General features: G+C 36.1%; 1 protein-coding gene across 1 annotated transcript in view; it reads right to left on the minus strand.

The window, feature by feature from the left end:
- LOC111151119 (usherin) overlaps positions 1 to 27,172 on the minus strand; it is a 680,307-nt gene that overhangs the window by 505,301 nt on the left and 147,834 nt on the right. Inside the window, exons 14-15 of the mRNA XM_022508904.1 lie at positions 20,300 to 20,463; positions 7,189 to 7,347 (exon numbers count right to left, since the gene is read on the minus strand). Of these exons, the coding sequence (XP_022364612.1) occupies positions 7,189 to 7,347; positions 20,300 to 20,463 (323 nt within the window). The remainder of the gene's footprint in view (positions 1 to 7,188; positions 7,348 to 20,299; positions 20,464 to 27,172) is intronic.

Consider the following 27,172-nt stretch of genomic DNA (forward strand, 5'->3'; position numbering starts at 1 on the left):
GGGTTAAAGCCTCAGCCTTCGGCTCAGGTCATGATCTCAGGGTCCTGGGATCGAGCCCTGCATCGGGCTCTCTGCTCAGCAGGCAGCCTTCTTCCTCCTCTTTCTCTGCCTACTTGTGATCTCTGTCTGTCAAATAAATAAAATCTTTAAAAAAATAAAATAAAATATAGTGTCTTTTTTACAGAAGACAAAAGAGAAATTTCTGGCAGTTCTTTGAAACAGAAATGGCAGTTTCTTCTATGTAACTTGTTTGCTTGTTCAACAATATTGTCCTGGACCAAGGGTTGTCAAACTGTTTCCACAGGCCACATTTGTCACCTGGCCAATACCTTTACTGGAACTTTCTCTAAACTTCTGATCCACAAAAACAAAACTTATAAATGATTATTGTTATTTTAAACTGCAAAATTTTGGAGACATTTGTTACCATCAGTGGATAACTGACACAGGAGAAGTCTGGGTTTTTTAAAGGATTAAAAAGATACGGCGTGGACATGGTTAGGCATGTGCCTGGAACTTCCCATTCTCTGAGGGGACAGGAAGTATATTGCAGGGCTGTGACACAATGCACCAGCTGGTCAAGGAGAAACATTTACAGGTTCCAGCTTCACTGTTACAAAGCAGGCAGAGCAGGTTTGAAACTGAGAGGCAGTAAACCGATAACGTATACAAGCATATATTCAAACATATTGTATGACACTGTGATCTTTGATTGAATTTTTGGGAAACATTTCCTCAGGAAGCATAGAAAAATATAGATGTGTTATTTATAATAGGAAATGTTGAAGTAAATTAAAGTGGAATTTAACAGGTTATAATACTTTATATTATGATACATTAATAGAATTCTAATATCATATAATAATTTAAAAACATAGTGATGAAGGCCACTTAGCAACATGAGAAGAAAATACCGAATATAATAGTGCAAGTACTTGAATATTATTATGAAAAATAAACTGCAGTAGACACTACTCCAGAAGTTTTCTGAAGTGAAATTAGTCATCATACTAGAATGCTGCAATTGTGAGGCTTAAAAAATTTATTTTAAGCTTCCTTAATGGGATATAACACTTTTATAAGCAAAAGATCTATACCAACAACAAAATCACTTAGACAAATTATTGCACAAACACAGCATGAGATTCCTCTTTGGAGATGCTAATAATCACAACCATATGCACTGATTAATTTCTTTTGTTTTTAAGATTTTTTGTTTATTTATTTGTGAGAGAGACAGAGAGAGGGCACACACAAGCAGGGGAAGGGCAGAGGGAGAGGGAGAAGCAGGCTTCCCACTGAGCAGGGAGCCCCACGTGGGGCTGGACCCCAGAACCCTGGGATCATGATCAGAGCTGAAGTGAGACGCTTAACCAACTGAGCCACCCAGATACCCCTGTACTGATTAATTTCTTTTCAAGTATGCTTAGTATCAAATAACAAAAATGTATTCCCATTGATATCTAATTCTTATCTCCCATATTAGTGAAATTTTCTATTATAAAATGAAACCAGGAAACAGTTACCTTCTGAGAACCTAAGTAATCTGGGAAAATCCAGATTCATATTCTCCTACTTCCTCAACTTTCCTGCAATCCAAAACTGAAATGGTTTCAGGGCACAGAGGAGTTGGTATTCAGTTTTTTAAAAAATGTACTGAACATGCTTAAATGAGGTAGGAGTGGGAGAATATTATGAGACTTCAGGTTTTCCAGGATGTAGAAGAAAGAAAACTAGCCATAATCTCCCATTAGTATCTTGTGTGTGTGTGTTTGTGTGTGTATGATATGTATATATTGTATATACAGATATAGATATATATCCCTTAACACAACCCTTCTCACATTTTATTTTTATAGTTTGATGAATTGTCTTTCCTTAACACTAGACTTAACACCCTGGGAACCCAGGACCAGGTCCTCCTTACTTGCCACCATGTTGGTAGCACATAGTAGAATCTCAATAAGTATTTGTTGAATCCATCCATAAAGCTGATACATCAAATTTACTATGCCTCTTTAGAAAAAGTGATATCTTCCACTAGAAAGATTTGATGAATGACATTTACTGTGCTTCTTCAGAAAAAGTGATATCCTCCACTGGAAAAATTTGCTTGGCATATATTGATAGTGGTTGCTAAGTACTTTCATTTAATTAATTATTCAAATGACTACTACATTGGTTTTCAGTATATTATCTGAACATCATACTTGTTGCTCATAAAGAATATTGTGATCAGAATTAAACAATAGGGGAAATTGCCTGTCTATAATAGCCAGGGTGTAGTTCCTATAACATATATTTCTGGCATATAATAGTAAATTCAATAAATACCTATTAAGTTAAAGTTATCTGCATTCCACATGAGAGTGTTTAAAATATTCAAAACATTTGAAAAATCACTGAAGGTGTGCAAACTGATAGAAAACATTGTATTTAACAATGTCAAAAGCCAAACCTAAAAGGCAAAAATAAATATCAGTGCTTAATATTCCAAGAGACTGGCACACACTTAAACCGGAAGTTGGAAGATACATAACCTGATGATAATTAAGAGAAGTTCAGTACATACTTGATGCTTGTAGCATTTGAGAAATGGAATATAATCCTGATAGATCAAAATCTATAAGAGGAGTCTAGTAAGAAATTAGAATAATTACAGAATTGAGATGGCAATATATATTTGGTTAAAAACACTGTATAAACAACATATAGTATGAACTAAATAAAAGTAATAAAAAGGATATAAATAGAATTCCCCTTAATTTTATCATAACAACAACAACAACAACAAATTAACTCGGGTTAAAACAACTTATCTTGATCTGGTCATATTCCTTAGTAAGGATAAGAATTTCCTCTATCTTTCACTTTGAGCTTGGAAAAATTGTTCTCCTACAACAAGGTTCTTTTTTTTTTTTAAGATTTTATTTATTTATTTGATACGGAGAAAGAACACAAGCAGGGGAATAGCAGGCAGGGGCAGAGGGAGAAACAGGCTCCCCACTGAGCAAGGACTTGACCCCAGGACTCTGGGATCATTACCTGAGCCAAAGACAGACACTTACCAACTGAGCCACCCAGGCTCAAACCACAGATTTCTGCACATTAAGGCCAACATTCAGAATTCTTGGCTCAGCACTAATTCATGACCTCGGCTGGTACCTACTCTGGTCGGCAGTATTTCCCTAATACACCACCCATGAAAGCTACCTGGAGCTGCTCAGTTGTGCTGAATGGACCTCATTTTCTCATACACCCTCCCTTCATGCCTGTTCACATACAATTTCTTCCAGGAAAATCGTTCTTCCTTTACTGCAGTATCTGGCTAACCTAGCTCCCATATCACCTCTTTCTTGTGAGACGTTCCATGGTCCTCAGTCTCTCTTTCTGCCACCACAGGCATGTCGTCCTCTCCTCCTCCCAGTACTTTCCTAATACTCCAAGTCTACTCTAATTTAACATTTAATACATATTATAATTTTGTCTTACTGTTTTATCTCCCCTCTCAATAACAAAAACTGCTCCTTCCAGGATTGTGCTTCTAGTGACTCATACAGTTCCTGCTCTGGAGTAAACACTGAATAAAATTTTATTGAATAAATGAAGGAATGATTTTTCCATATACAACTGATTGATTTTTCCAGGAAAGAATATTAAGAGCTTTATAGAAATGGTTGCTTGGTTTCCTTCCCTCCCTATATTTACTGTTTGTTTCTCTCAGAAACATCTTACCACTTGTTACATCGATCCCTTGATTTAGTATAGAGTAACAAATGGTAATGATATCGAAGGTAGAAATGAAGTCTCAGGGTTCACTAAGATGTATCGTCATCTGCAACTCTAAACTATGCTAACGTCTTTAGGCTATGTAAGCAGTGGTCAGGTGTAGAAGTATCCATTCTCTCATTTCTCTGTGAAAGGACTTTTTAGAGTAAACATGTAAGGACTATCCCTCTACCCTTGGCTTCCCAGGTGAGAAATGATTTAACTGTGAATTTGGGGAGAAAGGAGGGAAACAGAGCATATTTAGATCAGTCTATTGATTTTTCTCCCTTCTAATCTGTCTTAGTATGGGAGAGAAGGCCTATTCTCCAGTTCTGACTTTTATCAGTAATGAAAATGACTTTTATTTTTCATTTCCATCTTACTGAATCCTAGATCTAGTTCTCTTTTAGTTCCAAACTCAAGTAGGAAAACATAGTATGATTTATTGGCCACTCCCTAAAACTACAACACTATCAAATGAGTTCTATTTCCTGTGATAGCTGTTCTCCTCACACCCATCACATAGGAAATACCTGTGGGCAAACCAGATTGGAGCTACAGGGGAGATAATAGTAGGCACTAATTATGTACAATTCCCAGTGCACTTATTTGACATCTATACCTGTCTCTCCTGTTTTTTTGTTATTCAGAAATTTTTAAATTATTCCACTGTTACTTGTGTGTTACTAGTAACTGATACTTTGCAACATTTAAAGATGATAATACATCAGTGTGTCATGATCTTAGGTTGGAAACCACCATCCTAGAGATTCCCATGGTGCATCAGGCAAGCTAGGAAAAGTTTTTATTCTAACAAGGAATTCTATAATGGGCTCAACCAAATGATCAAACTTTCTCGGAAGACAACACTATTAATTTTCTTTGAAAAGTTCAATGATTCTCCACCTATAATTCCAAATGCCTTTATTTAACCCAAAGATTTGTGTTCATCCAACTGAATATAAGTACTGTTTCCTTTTCATATTACACATGCTATCCACACACTGGAAATAGAGTAATAAACATGAGGGTATTATTAGACGATACAAAGTTCTGACAGTGTTAACCAATTGTTCTTACTGTTCAAATGCCATCATGCAGATAATTTTCACATCATTAATTATAGTGATTGTCAAGAAATGCCAGAAGTGGCATTTTTTAATGGAAAAGAAGGATTTAGGAAATAATGCCTCGTTTAATAGGATTATATAAATGTCTGATTAGCGAATGAGTACACATTTATTATGTAAGAAACTGTTATTTGGATTCTATATTAGTGCAATCATGAATAAGAGCCAGAACGTTGTGTTCTCATGTAATGGTCTATAAAATAGATCACAATATGTTACTATGGAAAACATGTCACTGGAATTGAAGGGTATAATTGAAGTTTAATTTTATTATTGAATTAAGCTAAATGGAAAAACGGGGTGACCCTAATTCACGATTTCAGAAATAACCCAACTCATGGTACTGTCATCTTCAAAATCACTTTCAATATTTTTATAACTCTCTTTTCCCCTCTCACAAAAGTTTAAGTTTCAGGACACCTGGATCATGCTGATATTTGGAAGAAAATAAACATTCTAGTAGCAGGTTTTTAGGATGCTTTGCCAACATGGCAGATGTAGACAGATGTTCATTTCCCTTTGCAATCTGCATCATGAAGTTCAGAGTTGCCATTAACTTCAGAGAAGAGCTGGAATACTGGGGAAACATTTAGAATTAATAGAAAGTGGACACAATAATGTAGGTGCATGTCAGTCAGAATTAGGTGCAAAATGTAACCTACCATAGCACATACACAATATAAATGTATACTATGCAAAAGTCTTAAATCCAATCACTGTGTTAAAACGAGGCATCTCCCTAACCATTCTGAGGAAGATTATGGAACTTCAGTTCCTCTATAGAACTTTATATGCTTTTCTAACTAATTAAGTAAGTTAAACTGGAATTTGGAAAATTGGGTATTAAACAAAGAGAACAAAATGGAAACTTAAATTAGAATCACTATTCCACTGTTTTTTAAACTAGTTTCTTAAACTAGCTTGTGGCTAAACATGACTAGAGACAAATATCTAAGAAGACAGAGGTGGAAGGATATAAACACTTCTGTTTCCTCATTCCGACTTTAGGGAAACTATTTAAACATCTGAGTGTTGGTTTTTTTTTTTTTTTTTTTTTTTTTTTTTTTTAAAGACAAGGGTCCCTGTACTTTGAATTTTATAAGCTCCTTTAAAATCTTAAAAGTTATAGATGTAAAGACAATCTTCATGGTTTTTCACATCCTTTCTCTTTCAATTTACATTCATATTATATTCTATCTTTCTAGAAATGGCAGTGTATATATAAAATTGCATTGTTTGCATGAAGGTTAGTGCTCTGATTCTACTTTTTTTAAAAAGTCCATTTTTAATCTAAGAACAACCCATATAATAGGAATATTTGATAAATTGTCTGTAATCCTTATGCTCAGAGAAAACTAAGCTTCAGTTTGTTGTAAGTCTTCCAAAATTTCTACATATTTTTGAATTTACTATAACTCAGGTTATTTGTAATACCTTTTATTACATTACACAGTGTGTTATGGACACTTTCCATTCATTAATATGTAAATTAAAATATAATTTTATAGGTAATCATATCCCACAGTTCACTTACCAATGTATCAAGATCCTATTATCCAACTATCATAATTTATTGAAAAATTTTTGAATATTTGAATGTCTTGTAATATTTTGTTGTTACAAATAGTGTAGGCTTGAACATATTCTGTGTCCATTTATGACTGTTCATTTGTGATAAGTTTCCTAAGGGTGCCTGGGTGGCTCAGTCATTAAGCATCTGCCTTGGGCTCAGGTTATGATCCCAGGGTGCTGGGATCGAGCTCCCCATCAGGCTCCCTGCTCAGTGGGAAGCCTGCTTCTCTCTCTCCTACTCCCCCTGCTTGTATTCCCTCTCTCACTGTGTCTCTCTCTGTTAAGTAAGTAAATAAAATCTTTTTTAAAAAAAAGATACTGAGTCAAATGGTATACAAAAGGATATAGTTTCTCATACATTTCAACAATTTATCCTGCATGAAAAATTGTGCCAATGAACCTACATAGATAGTCGAACAGTTTATGTACATTCTAACTCCTCCACATCCTCATCAATGTTGGTTGAATAGGGTAATTTTTTTTCATCATTGAGAATTTGATAAGCATTAGGGCTTATCAAATAAGAAGCATCTCATTTTTATTGCATTGTTTTGATTACGAGGACATTGCTAGTGAGACTCGTATTTCTGTCTCTACTTGAAACTCTCTGCTAGATGCAGGAAACCACAACATCATTTATCCTCAGTGTCAAAGAACTTAACTAATGTATCAGTTCTTAGAATATTATATCTTTCTATCACCAAACCTTTAAACTTACTGTATGGATACTGATCTTCAGTTGTGTAGACTTCAGAACTGTCCCTGAATAAACTGTAAGTAAGCCAATGGGCATTTGGAGAATCAGGTGGACTCCAGGAGAGATTGATAGCAGAAGAACTTTGAACTTGTCCTCTGGGTGGAGGTTGTTGGGATGGAGCTAAATTACAATGGAGAGAGCATTTATTAGCAAAGGCAATCAATAAGCACACAAGTAACCTGAAGTAAGATATCCAGCAAAGAGGTCTTTCTGATTCAGGATTACTTTATCAAGAAGACATGTGGTTTACTAAAACATTAATAAACAGAAGGTACACATCATGAGTTCTCTAAAACAAAGCTTCTTATCTATAAGCATAAAACAATTTTGTGGGTTAATGCAGCTGTCATAAACATAGTCGGAGAGTGGACCACAGAATTTTACATTAAGCACTTCTTTTTCTCCTCCTTCCTCCTCCTCTTCTCCTCCTCCCTCTCTCTTCCTCTCCTCCTTCTCCTCCTCCTCCGCCGCCACCTCCTCCTCCTCTTCCTACTCATCCTCCTCCTTCTTCTTAGAAAGTATCCAAGGATATATAACACTTATTTTCTACTTAATTAATTTAAAAGTTAACATAAATAAGTTATGTTGAAACTTGAAATTTAAGTAACATAATTTCTGGATTTTTAAAAGGAAGTTTTCCATTCCACTAAGCACAATGCCTCATCTTGCTTCACAGAGCACGGTGGAAAAGAAAGAATAATAGTTGGTGATACAAATACCCACAATGACTTGGATATTAAATAGTCCAAATATTAGCAAGAAATAATCTGGATGTACTATGTGGATATACCCACACCTGCTAGAGGTGCAATGATGTAATATGATTGCTTCCATGTGGCACGTAAGAGCGTTCGCCTCCCTATTTTAGTGATATTTTGTATAATGTAACTACACTATGGAAACATTGTCTCTTATCACTGCATATTTTCCTCAGTCTCCCGCATATCTTCCCTCATTCTTCACCAACCCCCTTCCCTGCCAGAATATGTAAAGGTAAAGGAGAGAAATAAGGTCTAACTATTTTTTTAAGGACAATCAGCCACCAGTTATTTATTACCTCCTGGCTTAACAAAGTGCATAATCTTCCATCTGTTTAGAGAAGCACATCCTACTCAGAGTTTTTCATTAAATAACATTTCAAAGGTTTCTGTGTTACCTTACTTTAAAAAAACCTTTAATGTTTTTGTTAAGAAACTTCCAAAAATCATGTGTAGAAATGAATCAATCAAATAATTATCAGTATTTTTATATGAAGTATTTGCCCTCACTAGGTGATAGGGTTTCAGGAGAGGAGAGAGAGCACATTCGGATTAACTAATGTAATAAAGAGCTTGATAAAGAAACTATTTTCCAAAGGGTAAGCAGAGTGTGTAAGGAAACCAAAAGAAATCAAGCTGTACTCTGGGGTATAACAGTAGAGCTCTTTCCCTATTTATGCCAAGAGCCCTCAAGACCACCCCAGGTTCAATGATTTGCTAGAAAGTCTTGCAGGACTCATCATATAGTCCTATTTGTGGATAAAATTTATTATAGTAAAAGAAGAGAGTACAATCAACAAAGGGAAAAGTATGTGAGTAAGTCCAGGGGAAACCAAGCACATGGTTCCAGTCACATAGGATATGCCTAATTCCCCAGCCAATGTTTTATGAAAATATGTGGCGTGTTGACAACCAGGGAAGTTCATTAGAAACTCAATGCCCAGGGTTTGTATGGGGGGCTGTTTATGGAGACAGCTTCTGTCTCCATGAACAACCTCCCAAATTCTAGATTCCCAGAAGGAAAGCAGGGTTAAGCATAAACTATTTGGTTGGACCAAGTTTAAGAGATAGTGAGCCACTCTTACCTGTTCTGGGGATGGGGAGACCCCCTCAAAAAGTCCAAGTAAGTCCAAGTCCAAGTCCAAGATGTCATCCAAAGACCTTGTAAGAAGGTCTTTCTACAAATAAACAGTCAGACCCGCTAGGTGAGCTTTTTTCTAGTACACTATCCCTAGCTTAAAGGGTCACAGCACTCGAAGACAGAAAGAGCTGTAGGAGGGGTGCCTGGGTGGCTCAGTGGGTTAAAGCCTCTGCCTTCAGCTCAGGTCATGATCTCAGGGTCCTGGGATGGAGCCCCGCATTGGGCTCTCTGCTCAGCAGGGAGCCTGCTTCCCTTCCTCTCTCTCTGCCTGCCTCTCTGTGTGCTTGTGATCTCTGTCTGTCAAATAAATAAAATCTTTTAAAAAAAAAAAAAGAAAGAAAAGAAAGAGCTGTAGGAAAAGCATCATTTGGCAGGAGTTGTGACTAATCATGGCAGGATACAACCACCTCAAGACCACCTCAAGACCCCTCCTATACTGCAACAAGAAGCTGAGGATTAAATATTCTAACTTCCCTTTCTGCCAGCCCTCCAGATGATTGGCAGGCTCCCGCTAGTAGCCGAAGCCAATCGAAAGTCAGAGGGCAAGGGAGCCTGATGTTGCAGACCACACACAATCTTGGGGCATAGAGTAGGGTAGGGAAGTATGGAATAGAAAGTGAAGTTATCTTGCACACCAGGCAGAGACTTTCAACTAAGAGCTATTACTAATTCATCAGCATTCGTGAGGGATACACCCCACTTTGAAGACATGATATAATCCAGTAATAATATTTTAAGAAATATTTCAAGAGCACTGAATTTGAAATAAATAAAATTCTATATATTATGCATAGGCTTCCTAAAGACAATGTCTCTAATCCTAAAGGAGATAATATTGATGTCATGTTTTTAAAGGAAAAATATTCAAATTTAGATACACTCTCTTCCTTATTATCTTTTCTCCTTCTTTGGAATTTGCATTGTTATATTAAAACTCTAACTGTCCATATGCCTAGTTAGATATAGGACAAGAATAGCACCAATCTCAAAATGTCACAGAAAAAGAGAATCATTTCCAAAGAGGACCTTCTACTTTTGAATTTGGGAATTTGCCATATTTCACAGGTTGTTTGGATTGTTGAACAGACAGTGCTTTTGATCTGTCAGTGATTTTTAATTTAGGCCTCCACATCCTGTTGTTCTTGGTAGAACCACAAAGACTCATAAACTGTCTCCTTTGTAACACTCTCAAAGAGCTTTGTAATCTATGGCAATTGAATATTTTTAGTGACTATTAGTGACAACATCTAAAACTCTGCATGCTACCAGGAACACAACAGATTTCAGAGATAAAGCAATCAAAACTGACCTTCAGAGTATTTTCTAAGACAGCGAAATACTTTTGGGATGACTGAAAGATATATGTTTCCATCCCATGTCAAAGGGTATAGAAAAGAATTGGCATTACTTGAAAATTTCATTGGCAACAAGCATTCACATACACAAAGACACAAACTGACTCTTCCAAATGTTTACAGTTGATTACTTGTTATGACCATCTCTAACCACAATCTTGTCCCACCTCGCAGTATAAATGTATAGTGCCTGTTTGACTCTGAAATGAGAATATTCAAAGACCTGAAGGCTTAGATGGTTCAATACCACTCACAGAATAAATATTATGAAATCCTAGCCATAAGATAACCCAAATTCACCCTTTTACATGCCGAAAGGGGAATTCTGAGAAAATAGTCACATATTCATTCATTCTTCAAAACTGCCAAGTGTGATTTTTGCATTTCCCAGACTTTCTTGTAAGGAAAGATAGTATCATATTGTGACGACATCCATTTGTTTGGGAGCCATGAGTTTTAATCCTGGCTTAGGCACTTTAGTAATTGTGTGACTGTTAGTCAAAATTTGGTTGGAGTCTCTGAATCATCCCTCATATATAGTAAGGGGAGAATAATGTCTAACTCTCAGGGTTATTTTGAGTATAAAGAGAATGTGTATGTTTCCCTTTTTCATGAAAGGCCGGGAACACTGTGGCGATGAGGACAGGTGTCTCAGCTCCCTCTGTCTTTTTGTCTTGCCATCCTTAGGGGGTTGTCCTTGTTTACATGGTCCCAGGTGGATGACCACCAAGTCCGTATCCAATTCAACAGGAAAGGCAAAAGGAGAGATGGAGAGTATGCCCCATACCTAAGAGAGCACAACCTAGGACTCTGACATATCACTTCTGTGACATCAATTCAGCCAGAAACTTGGTGACATGGAAATACCTAACCACGAGGGAAGATGTGGCCATGAACCCAGTTCCAAGAATTAATTGATAGGAAACAAGTAGAAGACAGCTACTGAGAACTTAAAAATATCTGAAATGTAAAAATAAAGCAATATCTAGGAAGTTACTAAAAAATTAAAAAGTAGAAGCAAATAGGAGTGCTTCTAATTACGGCAACAGAAAGAGTTTAGTGATATAAACTGAATGAAATCATCAAAATAACCATTTTGGGAGCTCTAAGTCAACAACAGGTAAACAAAAAGTTGAACATTTACTCTTGAAAAGCAACAACAGGCGTCTGTGGTCTTTTTGTGGGGGTTGTTCCCATAATACCAGTTCCATAGTCAGGAGTGTTAGTTTTACCAGTAGGGCTGACTACAAACAGTAGCTTTGGTTCCATAGGGCATGGACTTGATCTGGGGTTGGCAGCAGAAATTCATAGCCTTGCCACCAAAAATTGGCACAGTCATTTGGGAACAAGAGGGAAAACTCACAGGTTTTCGAGCCTGAGTATAACCTCCCAAGGTAGGTTAAGTGGTGAATTTACAGGATAATAAACCAGGAGATGCTGGGTATGATAGAGTCATGGGAGGCCTGAAATAAACTCTCCATTGATTCCTCGCTGGCTGGAAAACTATGAAGGGATGGGGAAAAACCATGAGAGCCAGAGAAAAATGAAGGTCAAGGAAGAACTGGGAACTAGCTATAACTCTGAAAACATCCCCCAAACCATACACGTATTGATGGGCAGAAGCTATATGGTCTGGAAGTATTTGAGCACAAGCATTGCCCAGCTATTAGGCTGATTCAGACACAGTAATGACCCCTAGGAAGCTAGGCTGTAAGTAAAAATTAAAATAAGAAAAAGAAAAAAAACCTGATTAGACGTCGACAGCTGTACACTGCAGTGGAGAAAATTTTCTACCATTTAAGTATATGCAAATTACAAAAAAATCTAACAACATAAGTGTTTTCAACATAAAATTACAACACACTCAAAGAAATTGTGAACTATACTCATAAAAATAGCAGTTGAGAGAAACAGACTCTGAATGATCCCCAGTATTCAGTACAGCAAAAACCACTTCAATGCAGCTATTCTAAGTATGTTCTAAGAGTTAAAGAAAAATCTGATGATGATTCAGTAAAAAGGGAACTTTAATACAGAAACAGAGTGCCTAAAAACACTAAATTCCAGAGCCGAAGAGTACAGTAACTGAAATGGAAACTTCCCTGAAAAGACTTCAATGGCAGATTTGAAAGGAAAAGAGAAAGAATCAGTGAACAAGAGGTGGGGGGGATGTCCTCAGTGGCTCATTCAGTTCAGTTTCCAACTCTTGATTTCAGCACAGGTTACGATCTCAGGATCGTGAGAGCAAGCCCTGTGTAGGGCTCTGTGCCGGGCATGGAGCCTGCTTAAAATTTTCTCTCTCTCTAGCTCTCCCTCCCTGCCCCTCTCCCACTAGCACACACGCTCTCTAAGAAAAGAGAAGTATTTTTTTAAAAAGCAAAAACAAAAACAAAAACAAAACAAAACAAAAAAGCGATAGGTAGAATGTAATGATACAGCAATGATTGAGCCAATCCACAAAAAGGAGGAAAAAAAAAAATAGAACAAAAATGAACAGATCCTCAGAGACCAGTGAGACAATGTCAGGTGCACCATGCATCAAAAGAGGTATTACGAGATCTCCAAAATGAGAAGATAGAGAAAGTGGCAGAAAATATTTGAAGAAAGATTGGCTCAAACTTCCCAAATTTAATGGAAAACATTTATCTACATTTCCAAAAAGTGCAATGAATCCAAATAGGATACCAAGAGATTTGTACCAAATATATCATAGTCAAACTGCTGGGAGACAAAAACAAGACTTTTAAAGGAGTAAGAGAAAATTCATTCATAGTTAGAGAAAAATACAATTAGAGGCTGAAAGAAATGATGGAGGCCATAAGGTAGTAGAAGGACATATTCAAATTCCTAAAAGAAAAAAGAATACTTGTCATCAAGAGTTCTACCCAGAAAAATTACCCATCAAAAAATGAAGGAAGAATGGATTGAGGGAGGAAGGAAGGATGGGTTTGCAGATAATTTTTAAAAAATAGTGGGAGAATTGGTGAGTGCTGTGAAGTGTGTAAACCTGGCGATTCATAGACCTGTACCCCTGGGGATAAAAAGATATTATATGTTTAAAAAAATAAAATTTAAAAAAAAAAAATAGTGGGAGAATTCATTGCTGTCAGACTAGCCCTGCAAGAAATACTAAAGAAATCCACAAGGCTAAAAGGAAATGACACAGAAAGCAAATAATCTGAATAATGTAGAGGTAAGAAGAACACCAGAGAAGGTAAATATGTGGGTAAACATTCAAGACTCTGTGTGTATGTGTGTACATATTCATATATTCATATTGTTTTCTTCTCCTAAATTTTTTTAAAACCTATTACTGTCGAAAGAAAATTATATTAGTGTAATATAGGATTTATTATACATACATATATACACACATATATGTAAAATTGCACAGTATCATAACTCAAAATGGGGAAAGGCAGGGAGCTATATCAAGAGTTTACTTGTGATATTTTACCAGCATTAAGTCAGTACAAACCTGAAGTAGACTGTGGCAAATGAAAATGCATATTCTAATCCATAGACCAAAGTAATAAAATAACACAGAAATATAGATTAAAGAGTCAACAGAATACAGTAAACTGATTTTCAACAAGATTAGCAAGAACCAAGGGGAAAATAGTTCTTTCAAAAAACAGTGCTGGAACAATTGGATACCTACATTTGAAATGAATGAAAATGGAAACTTAACTCACAACATAACTAAAAATTAATTCAAAATGGATCAAAGGCCTACATCTAAGAGCTAAAACTGTAAGACCCTTATAAAAAAAATAAAGGGAGAAAGTCTTCATAACCTTAGATTTGGCAATGGTTCCTTAGATATGACACCAAATGTATAAACAACAACAAAAACTGGGCAAATTGAAATTTATCAAATTTTAAAACATCTGTGCTTAAAATGACATTATCAAGAAAATGAAAGGAAAACACACAGATTGGAAAGGAAAACACTTGGGAATCATATATCTAATAAAGGACATGCGCCTAAAATATATAAAGAATAATCACAACTCAGTAATAAAGACAAATAACCCAATTAAAAGTGGGCAAATAACCAGAATACACATTCTCTAAAGAAGACATACAAATAACCAATAACTATGAAAAGATGCTCAATATCACTAATCATTAGGGAAATGCATATCAAAACTATAATGAGAGCATCCCATACACATTAGATGGCTACTATAAATAAATAAAAAATAACAATGTTGGCAAAGATCCGGAGAAATTTGAGCCCTTGTGCACTGTCAGTGGGAATTTAAAATAGAAAAGCTGCTGTTGAAAATAGCATGGCAGTTCCTCAAAAAAATTAAAAATAGAACTACCATATGATCCAGCAATTCCACTTCTGATTATATATCCAACGGAATTGAAAGCAGAGTCATTGAAAACGGAGTCTTGAAGAAATGGCTAGACACTCATATTCATAGCAGAATTACTCACATAAGCCGAAACATGGAAGCAACCCAAATGTCCACTGACAGATGAACGGATAAGCAAAATGTGCTATATGCATACAATAGAATATTATTCAGCCTTAAAAGGAAGGGAATTCTGAGATAAACTACAAAATAGATGACCCTTGAGGACAAACGTTAAGTGAAGTAAGTCCCTACAAAAAGGCAAATATTTTATGATTTTACTTACATGAGGTTCTTAAATTATTCAAAATTATAGAGGCAGAAAGTAAAATTGTGGTTACCATGGGCTGGGGGCAAATGGGAGATATTATTGTTCAGTGGGTAACCAGTTTCCATTTCACAAGAAGTAAGTGTTACAGAGACGCATGGTAGTGATGGTTGGACAACATCGTGAATATACTTAGTATCACTGAACTATGCATTTAAAAATGGCTAATATGGTCAATTTTATGTCATATATATATTACTACAATAAAAATATTTTTAAATATTTTCAATTTAATATTTTTAAATATTAGTTATAAAAGCATCTCTGATAAGTAAGGATAAAGGAAAAAATTTGAGTGATTAAAAAGATGGATAAATAACCAAAGATAAACACAGGAGTAGTGTCAAGAAGAGTTAAAACACAAATGAGTTATGAATTATATATATATAACCATTATATATTAAAAAACTATGAACTTAACTAAATATATAGTTATTTACTATTAACTATTAACTATTATTATTGACTATTATTTTAAAGATTTTATATTTATATATAAATATGTATTTCATATTTATATATAAATTTGTAAATTTTATTTATTACTTATTATATATTATTAACTATTTTTAATTAATTATTTACTTTTTAAACTTTTTAAAACCTTTTTTAGACTTTTTTGATTAACTTAATTATTAACTATTAATTATTAGCTATTAAGTATTATTAACTAAATATATATTTAGTTAAGTTCATAGTTAGAAGTTTAGGGCAAATGAAATTTCATTTCATTCACTAATAAAGCATACAGAAGGAAGAATTATTTAGTACCTGTTTTGTATTACTTCTATCAAGGAGAATGACTATCATTTTGAAAGCATGAAACTAATATTGATAGGAAAGAAATGAATCACGAAATAAGAAGCAGATTATGAGAGAGGGTCTAACTACCTTAACTGAATTCAATTCTCCTCCTGCACTCTGGAAATTATATGCTGAGATTCCCAACTCAACTCCCCATCAAAAAAAAAGGAAAAAATTACAGATGATATTGTTAACCTATTGCCAGTAGCCTCTAAGTGGAAAAAATAATAGTCATAAACCTGTGGTCCCCAAACTGTGTAGAAGGACACTATGAAACATTCTAATGATCAAGGAAAACACATGCTTGACATCTGTTGGGCACAAAGGAAAATACCAGCCCGAGGTAGTTCACAGTTTTAACAATAGATAGCACTACATTCCTTTCAATAGCACCATATCTTTGTGAAGCTGGTTGTTCCGGCTGTTGCTAGGATAAAAAGCAAGTACCATGTAAAAATCAAGGTGGAACAGAAAGGAAAGCAGCCTCCCTTCAGACTCATGCCACAGTCAGCATTTCCTGTGGCCCTTGTTCACTCCCTTCTACTGTGAGTGTAGCCATAATTTCTGCTGACTATGTTTCAAGCTCTTTTAAAGGCAGGAATCTTGTCTAATTTTTTTTTTTTTCTTGAATGAACTACCTCTGTAGGTACTGAGTCTCTAAATTTGCATGCCCAGTGTTTTGTAAATTTTGTGAAACACACACCCAAAACAACAGCAGCCACAGCTACTATAAGTGGTTGAACAAATGTATTCAACAGAAAGGAAATCAGAGAATCTATTCCATTTACTATAGCACCAAGAACCATAAGATACCTGGGAATAAACCTAACCAAAAAGGTTAAGGATCTATGCTCGAGGAACTACAGAACACTCATGAAAGAAAATGAAGAAGACACAAAAAGAAGGAAGACCATTCCATGCTTATGGATAAGAATAAACATTGTTAAAATATCTATACTGCCTAGACCAATCTATACTGTCAATGACATCCCGATCAAAATTCCACCAGCATTTTTCAAAGAGCTGGGACAAAAATCCTAAAATTTGTATGGAACAAGAAGAGACCCCACATTGCTAAGGAGTGTTGAAAAAGAAACACAAAACTGGGGGCATCACGTTGCCTGATTTCAAGCTTTACTACAAAACTGTGATCACCAATACAGCATGGTACTGGCACAGAAACAGACACATAGACCAGTGGAACAGAGTAGAGAACCCAGATATGGACCCTCAACCCTACAGTCAAATAATCTTCAACAAAGCAGGAAAAAGTATACAGTAGAAAAAAGACACTCTTTTTAATAAATGGTGTTGGGAAAATTGGACAGCTACACCTAGAAGAATGAAACTCGACGATTCTCTTACCCCATACACAAAGATAAACTCAAAATGGATAAAAGACCTCAACGTGAGGCAGGAATGTATCAAAATACTAGAGGAGAAGATAGACAGTAACCTCTTCAATATGGGCCACAGAAACTTCTTTTAAGATGTCTCCAAAGGCAAAGGAAACAAAAGCAAAAATGAACTTTTGGGACTTCATCAAGATCAAAATCTTCTGCACAGCAAAGGAAACAGTCAACAAAACAAAGAGGCAACCCATGCAATGGGAGAAGATATTCACAAATGACACTACAGACAAAGGGCCAATTATCCAAGATCTATAAAGAACTCCTCAAACTCAACACACACAAAACAGATAATCATGTCAAAAAATGGGCAGAAGACACGAACAGACACTTCCCCAAAGACGACATACAAATGGCTAACAGACACATGAAAAAATGTTCATCATCATGGGCCATCAGGGAGATTCAAATCAAAACCACACTGAGATACCACCTTACACCAGTTAGAATGGCCAAAATTAACAAGACAGGAAACAATGTGTGTTGGAGAGGATGTGGAGAAAGGGGAACCCTCTTACACTGTTGGCGGAAATGCAAGTTGGTGCAGCCACTTTGGAAAACAATGTGGAGATTCCTCAAGAAATTAAAAATAGAGTTTTCCTATGACCCTACAATTGCACTACTGGGTATTTACCCCAAAGATACTGCTGTAGTGAAAAGAAGGGCCATCTGTACCCCAATGTTCATAGCAGCAATGGCCACAGTCACCAAACTGTGGGAAGAACCAAGATGCCCTTCAACAGGCAAATGGATAAAGAAGATGTGGTCCACATATGCAATAGAGTATTATGCCTCCATCAGAAAGGATGAATCTCCCACTTTTGTATCACAAGGACGGGACTGGAAGAGATTATGCTGAGTAAAGTAAGTCAAGCAGAGAGAGTCAAGTATCATATGGTTTCACTTACTTGTGAAGCATAAGGAATAACACGGAGGACATTGGTAGATGGAGCAGAGAAGTGAGTTGGGGGAAATTGGAGGGGGAGAAAAATCATGAGAGACTGTGGACTCTGAGAAACAAACTGAGGGTTTTGGAGGGGAGGGAGTTAGGGGGTTGGGTGAGCCTGGTGGTGGGTATTATGGAGGGCATGTATTGCATGGAGCACTGGGTGTGGTGCATAAACAGTGAATTCTGGAACACTGAAAAGAAATAAAATAAAATGGAAAAAAACAGTAAAGATCACAATTTTAAAGAGAAAATTTAAATATATACATGGATATATGTGTATATATATATATATACATATATATGTATATCTGTATATATGTGTGTCAAGCGAAGTTACTTCCATGTATAAATGGAATAATAGGAATATAAAAGTTTTTTAACTATTAAAAATGGGAAGCATTTGGAAAGACAAGATTTAGCCCAGAGAAGGAAAGATGAAACAAAAGTAAATATCCACCACTACTAAGAAATGTAGGCTCGGTGTTCAGTGAACTAAACTGTCCAGTTTTGCCTGAGGTATGGTTCCTGGACTGTGTCTTAGGTGTAAGAATAGGTAGAAAAAAATGGAGCAATGTCAATATTTCATTCAAAATTAGTGGCAGAACCAATAAAAAAATCACTATGATTTGGTATGTTATATGTAAGGTTCTCACAAAATGATGATCTACAACTGTCATCCAAAGCAATATGCTGGAATTCCTGTTGCACAGAGATCAATCAATTCTATAGTTAATCAATGAATAGCAAATATTAATTAAATTCTTAGTGAAATCCAGATTTATGTTTAGACTCTATTTACACAGAAAGGCAATTACAATAGTCCTTTCCCAAAAGAAGTCTAAATGCCTACTGTTTACTTATACTAGCATACAGAGAACAAACAAAACACAGGATACCAAAGAAAACTACACAGGTACAAAATCTGAATACATCTTGTTAATAATTACCTGCACCCTACCTTCCTCTACCTCAAAATCTAGTACAGTTGCTGTGGAGCTCAATATTTTCTTACTTATTTTTCTCTCCCTTAAATATACATAACACAGTTCCAAGCATGCTTGTTTATGATGATTTGTCCTGACTTATGGCATTCCCTCTCATTATGCCTCATGACAGTCCCAGCACACCCCAAGGAGAACACGCATTGTACAATATGTTGTAGAGGGCTCCTTACCACATGTTCTCAACAGGCATTTCTTAGAAATTCTGGAAAAGGTAAGGATATATGATCTTAGAGTAAATGTAAATAAATCACTAATATGCCATGAAACTGTAGGACTGCAGGTGACCTTGAGAAGTCAAGTCAAGGCACTGGAGAATGGTGTTGAAACGTCAAAAGATACTGAGATGTAATCTTTGGCTTCCAGGAGTTGAAAATAGAAATGTGAAAGATATTTAAACAGCTAATACAACTTGCAGGAGAAATATCAAATATAGGAGAGATATGCTATGATAAACATTGATAATTGCTCTAATATTAATAAGCAACTAATAATAACATGGTACCCATAAAATTTGGGGGATGGAAGGACTTAATTCATAAGAAATAAGAATAAATCTCACATGTGTTACAGAAAATTGGCTGGGAATATCCTTGTTTGGTGGGGTGACTGATCATTTTGTTTTAACCAGTAGTGTTGATTTTTGTACTGAAGTCCTATGTCACTGGAAAGTCCAATGTCTGGGGGAAAACCAAGACTCTGGTCACCACACTAGTGATTTCATTTTACCAAAATGTTTTAAATTTCCCACTACTAACATAATCACCATTTCAATAATCTAATCAAGAAAAAAAGAACACAAGTTTCATTTAGTGTTTTTTTTTTTTTTTCATTTCTCACCTAAATTCTCCACCTTGTGCCTAAGCCTTTCTTATGGGTTCTCAATGGAGAAAGTGAGTAACACGACACTCTTCCCTGCGTGATGATCCACCCACCAGCACAGGGCCAGAGTTCACTTACTTTTGCTGCAGCCCAGCGGATTGTTCACATCCAAATGGCTTGCCCTGGGAACACAAGTATCACACTTGGATCCAGTGACAAATTGTTTACAGAAACACTGGCCCGTGACCAAGTGACAGGTTTCATTCAAGGCTCCTGAGAGATGACAATTGCAAGGCTGACATCTGAAAACAAGACAAATAAACCATCAAAGAGAATAATGTTTTGATTAATAATTCATAGTATAAGTTACACCTATCAATAACATTGTGAAATAAGATGGCCTGTTTTAGCCAATATATTGAAAAAGAACACTTGAGCGAAACAAATAAACAAACACAACGTCAAACAAGAAAAAGATTCTTTAACAAAATGTTGCTTACAATAAAATCTCTATGAAGCCTTGCCTTTGTAAACTAATTGATGGCAAAAAAAGAGTGTCATTTTGCTTTTTTGCGCCACGATACATCTCATGGATTTGTTGTTCGATTAAGAATACTGTAAATTTTGATTTCTCACAAAAGCAGTTATTCTGATAACTAAAAATTTAGATTTGGTACCCACAAATCATCCTTCTAAGTATCTATCAAGCTGTGAAGTAGAACATTGGGTGTGATTACCATGGATCTCCCTAAAAATCTTGAAACTCTATATTTTTAGTTTTATAAAGACTATATTTCACTAAGAGAAGAGTTTGCGGAAGACATGTTCCACTACTGTCCGTGCCTTAATCTAGGTTATATTTCATTTTCTATTTTATGAACTAAACTCACTTATCCAGAATGGTTGGAGAATAGAGCATTATTCTGATTTATGAAAAGATGTTAATGATATAAATATAATGAGAAAACTTCATTCCAACTTAAATATCTTGAACCTAAAGTTGCTTGTAAAAATCACTGGTCTGGCATTTTGTCATGATAGAATCCAAAACCTGTTTCCTCTGGGTAAGTTATTCAAGTTCTTAGCATATGCCAATGTCATTGATCAGGATAAGCAATTTTGGCACCATGAAGTATTGGCGAGGCAAAAAGAGCACATGGAAAAAGACAACACACCTGTAAACAGGAACTTTCCGTGTGGTACATTTAAAACAACATTAAATGGATTCACCTCTCATTTCTAATAAAGATGCTGGATGGATCGTTTCTTCATCCCCCTGCAACTTCTACAGTGTGATCTCTTGGGTAATCATTCAACACCCTTAAAAAGGCTGATAAAAGCTAAGGACTGCTAAATAAACTGCAAATTTGTTTTATGGACTAATATCCCCTTGGGAATAAATAAAGTACAGTTTCTCTTGAAAACCACTATACTGTAGTTTGCCCTTTTTATGTCAGGATAAAAGGACATTTCCCCCCTACAAGTAACTATATTAAGTCCTTTAAGTACAGACATGCATCAGAACTCCAAATAGATGTTTTATTTAGGCTACTTAAGTATCAGTGCTGAAGAAAATTATGCACTGAAATTAAAATGGAATTATAGAAGCAACAAAATATTTGATTTGCTCTTAATTTCATTATGTGCCATTACTTAGAGTATACTGTTTGTAGGCTTTTAATGTAATATTGGTAAGCATAAACAATAAGAGGCGAGCTTCTCCCAATGCATATATATATCACCACACCACTCATGAATAAGTGTCTCTTGAGTATTTCAGTTTTTATTACCATTCACTCATGAGACAATCACACTTATTTTACATACAGTACATTTAGAGTAATAGTTTCCAGTGTATAACATAATTCCTTTCCTTGATGCAGTTCTATTTTCTTCCAGCTAGCTGCTACACGCTTAACTCCAAGTCGGCTCTGTCAATATCCATGGGATATTAAGTTCTGAATCCAAATGGAATAAATAAATCGCTTCTGAAAGCATGCAATGTTTTGAGTAATTAAATGTGACTCTTCCTGATTTTATAGTCTCTTATCCCAGCTGTTGTTATATCTAACTTATCTGACTTGCTATAATTGCTTCACTTCAGTGAGAGAGAATTTACCTGAACCAAGTTCATAGGAGACTTTTCTGAATATTATAGTTTGTTTCTAGTGCAAAGGACACAAGGGATAATTTTGTAATTAAGGTTTAAGTAAAATGATTCCTATAAATTTCTCACCCACTCAAATATAATTTTAAACATTTCCAAGACTCTTTAGCAGATAAGCTACAAGTTTGATGTCATTTTATAAGTTATCCTTTCTCAAGAGCACCTCCTAAATGAAATATATTTCACGTTTATTAAAACAAAATTATACATAATAAAGGAGAAGACATTTTAAGCTTAGAAAGAGAAACACCAAACTAAGATGAATTGTGATATTGATTTTGTCAGGATAAATGGTTTTTGTAATATTAATATAAAGAAACCTTTATTACACTGACTCTCCTGGTACAGTCAGAGCTTCTCCCGCAATCTGTTTAAAATCTTCATTTTTCATCCTTATGGGAAAACCTCACTTGCTAAATGGATTTCATAAAGAGTAATCTGTCAAGATTTATATAGATAAACAATTTGTGATGTTTATTGACCAGTTCATTATGGTAAACAAAACAGGAGTAAAGCATCACTAGTCTCTGCCAGCACTCTGCTATTATAGTTCTGTTTGGGCCCTTCTGTAACTCGGTGTTTACTGAGTACAGTGGGAAAGAAGCTAATTGGCTTCTGTCTCTTAAATCACAAACCTCATACATTTTCCTTTCCATGGAATGTAGTCCAGTTGTGCAAATAGTAAGAGAAAGAGCTATTCTGCTTATTATTATTATTGCAAAACATCATTATTAATGAAGGAATATGTTTCAATGATGCATTTCGTTGTCGGAAGCTTCATCATCTGAGGGAGAGCTACTGCAGGAGGTCTAGGGATGTATTCTGGGATATAGATCACTTTACTGACATTTCTCTTTCAACACCTCTCTTCTACTAGGGGCCTCAATTCATGAGTACCATCAAATTTATTAAGCATATTGATTGACATAACTAATATTCATTGAGGTCCAATTATCTTCCAGGACTAGAAGAGACACTGAGGACATAAAATGGAATAAGATAGAGTTGTCCCTGTCTTCAAAGAGCTCATAGTCAAGTGAGAAATATAAAATACAGCATTTATAAAGATGCGTGAAGATTCTTTGTGGGCACAGAAAAGGAAAACTACCTGGTAGCATGGAATGGGACAGCAGAAAAAATATTAAGGAGGAATCTTGGGGGCACCTGGGTAGCTCAGTCAGTTAAGCATCGATTCGTGATTTTGGCCCATGTCATGATCTCAGGGTCTTGGGATCAAGACCTGTATGGGGCTCTGCGCTCATGGGGAGTCTGCTTAAGGATTCTCTCTCTCCTTCTGCTCCCACCAAATAAATAACTAAATATTTTTTAAAAAAGGAATTTTGGAGATGTTTGGCTGAATATTAAAAGTTAAGCAGGAATATGCTAGGCAAGTCAGAGAGGGAAAAAAGAGAGAGAGAGAAATAAGAAACACCAGGAGAGGGTATGAGATTATAAGCAATTCAAAAAGTTGGATATAAATTCACAATACATAGGAGTAACAGACAAAGTTAAACAGGAAAGGTAAGCAGAAGCAAGATATTCTGAGATTATGTGACATGGTGATGTGACAATTATAAGCAACAACGGAAAGGAGAAGGATAGTTTTACTTATGTGGAGTAAGTAACATCAGTAGGATGAGGTAGACAAATTGGAAAGAGAAGCAAAGAAGGGCATGGAGTTATTTCCTGTTTTCTAATTTGCTGATAGGTAGGCGATGGGGACACCACTCAACATAAAAAAAAAATGGATGAGGAAGAAATCTCAAATTGCTGAGGGAATTTAGACAAGGATTAATGATTATTAATGAGCAAAACAGAAAGAAGCTTTAAAGGGAATTGGAGAAATTGGACCATGAGTTTTCTTTCCTCAGTCCCTAGCACAAAGCCTAGCACACAGTAAAGTTCCAATAAATATTGTTGGATGAATGAATGAACAAATAAAGCACTAGGAAAGCTTTAGATTCAGAATAGGACATCACAGATAAATCAAATGTGACATGTAGTTCTGAGGACAATATAGCTCTTTTGAGCCCTTTTTGATCAGCTTACTGCTCCCCTAGCTAACCTGTCCCCCAGGGAAGGGGCAGCTTTCTTCAACATTGACCTCTGCTAGGCTTAGCTTGACACGCTAAGGCCAGAAGAGTTCTCAGTTCAGTCCTCTTGTTTAGGATTCTGTGACTGCCCTCGAGAGGAGTTTGGTTTCCTCCTGGTTAAGACTGTGTCTCCTCTCTGCAGTAGAAGTACATCTCACTGAGGTTCCTAGGTTTCCTTTCATCACAGCCTATGAATAGCATTGGATTCTCTGGAATTGGAATCAGAATTATAAGAAAGGAATTTGGAGTTTGAAGATCCTCTTTAGGTGAACTGAAAGTCATACACATGGCTTATTGGAGAGGAAGTGAGAATAGTATCATCTCATCTAGAAGGGAGTAGGTAAAGGAGGAGTAACGCAGTCAACTCTTTGAAGTGAAGCTTTCCCAGGCCCAAATAAAGGGGCTCATCAGGACTAAATCTGGGCAATCTCTTGCATCCAGGCAACAATGACATGTGAGTCCAGGGGGATGGGATTCCTGTCATTTAGAGAAGACGCTGCTTAGCAAGGTTCTGCACCTGAGACCCCTACCACTCTCCCCTTTATTGACACTCCACCTAGTCCCACATATTGGTCACCAAAACCAAATATTTAAAAGAAATAAAATCTCAGAAGTTTCACAATATTAACAATATCGCACGTGTTTATGTCTAGAAGAAACCCTCATATCACTCTCCTGAACCTCCACATTACAGTGACGTAGTAACTTTGAGGTATGATAACAGATTCAAATTCTTAGTGTTTTCAGATAGAAGAGAGATTACACTTATTCTCTGTGGTCCCAGAAGGCAGAAATAAAACTAGGCAAAAAAGCCACAGGGATGAAACGATCTTTCTCAGAGCTGTCTGAAACAAACACAAGTTGCGTCATGAGACAGAGGTTCTTTTTATTTCCATGGTTTCAAGCAGAAACTGAGTGACTAGTTATTCTGAAAAGGTGATTTGTGCAGAAAAATGGATAGGGCAGAGTTTAACCAAAATTACTTTAAGGTTCTTTCCAAGTCTAAAAAGGTAAGGTTTATGATGCTTAGTGGAAATAAGCAACTTGCCCAAGGTGACAGTGAATCTGGTTACAGGGTCAGCAATCTTTATCTATAAAGGAACAGAGAGTAAATATTTTAGCCTTTTGGGGCCTTTAGATCTCTGCTATAGCAGTATGCAAGCAGTCATAAACAATATATAAGGAATGAATACTGCTGTGTTCTAATAAAACTTTATTTCCACAAACAGATGGCAGGTCGGATATAGCCTGCAGGCCATAGTTTGCTGAATTCTGGTATAGTAGGTTAAATTATGACCCCTCAACAATCTCCAAGTCCTAATAGCTAGAACTTGTGAATATGTGACACCTTACTTGGCAAAAGGAGCTTGCAGATGGGATTAAGAATCTTTAGATGAAGAAATTATCCCGGATTATCCAAAAGTGTCCAGTGTAATCACATGAGGATAGGAAGAAGTAGGAAGGTGAGAGTCAAGAGTGAAAAATTGGAAGGACATAAGCAGAGGTCAGAAAAGAGAGAAAACTTTATTCTGCTGGTCTTGAACATGAAGGAAGGAGCTGTGAGCTAAGGAATGTAGGTGGCCTTTCAAACTGGGAAAAGCAAGGAAATGAATTTTTTTCCTAGACTACCCAAAAGAAACATAGGCCTGCTCACCCTTGAGTTTAGCCTGATAAATTTCTTTAGGACTTTGACCTCCAGAACTGTGAGAGAATAGATTCACGTCATTTTAAACTACTAAATTTTCAGTAATTTATAACAGCAGTAATAGGAACCTAATATGCCTGGTCGAGAGGAGAAGCAAAAAACTGCAACCTAGACATTCTGAAGCCCAACACTGAGTTATTGTTATTACACCACATTGAACAAATGCTACTAATTTATAAAAATGGACATTTCTTAGAGAATCACACAGAATCTATATGAAAGAAGAATATATTGTTTAGTGGTCATGGGAGATTGTAGAAATTATCACAATTCTGTACCCCTCTCTTTATGTAGGTCCTTTAAACCAACTGCACAATTCCATCATCCAAAAGTAGAATCTGTTTCCCCATTTCTGAATATGGGCTGATGTATGACTGGCTTTGGCCAATAGAATAACGCAAAGGTAACAAATGTGACAGTCTTGAGTGTAAGGCTCAAGGTTTTGGCTCTCTTTCTGGGAACCCTGCCTCTACTTTGTGGTATGGCTAGACCACTAGATGATGAGAAGTATATAGCCCTTTTACTCCTATCACCCTGGAAAAGCACCAGCTGTCTAACGAAGAGTCATCCTGGAGCACGAATCTGTGAGGCACGTTCCCCAGTATTCCCACACCACGAACAGACATAAGTTGCCAAGTAAATTATCTGCTTTCATTTGAAGCCATTGATCTGGTTCTCAAAGAAATACCAATAGAGATCAATTGGAAATACACATGTGAAAAGATTAACAGACCAGATCTATAATTCAGTATTCAAATGGAGGATGTTTGCAGTAAAACCAAAAATAATGTGGTCATAGAAGAATTTTACTTCACTGTATGTTTTAGGACTGTGAACCTTTAGATTTTCCGGCCAGCCTAGATCCCAATTTCCCACTCTCTGAGGAAAATTACAGTTTGGTGTGTGTCAGTTTGTAAGAGACCAGTAGAGGCACTTCTAGGTCCTAGCTCCTTGAGGCTCAAAAAGACAAAACACAACTAATGAATAGAGAGAGAAGAAGTCATTAGAGGAGAAACTTTGGGGGACTCTGGTGTGTGAGTGGTATG

The sequence above is a fragment of the Enhydra lutris genome, unplaced genomic scaffold, assembly GCF_002288905.1.
Source record: "Enhydra lutris kenyoni isolate GAN:26980312 unplaced genomic scaffold, ASM228890v2 scaffoldscaffold25, whole genome shotgun sequence".
In the NCBI taxonomy this organism is placed as follows: domain Eukaryota; kingdom Metazoa; phylum Chordata; class Mammalia; order Carnivora; family Mustelidae; genus Enhydra; species Enhydra lutris.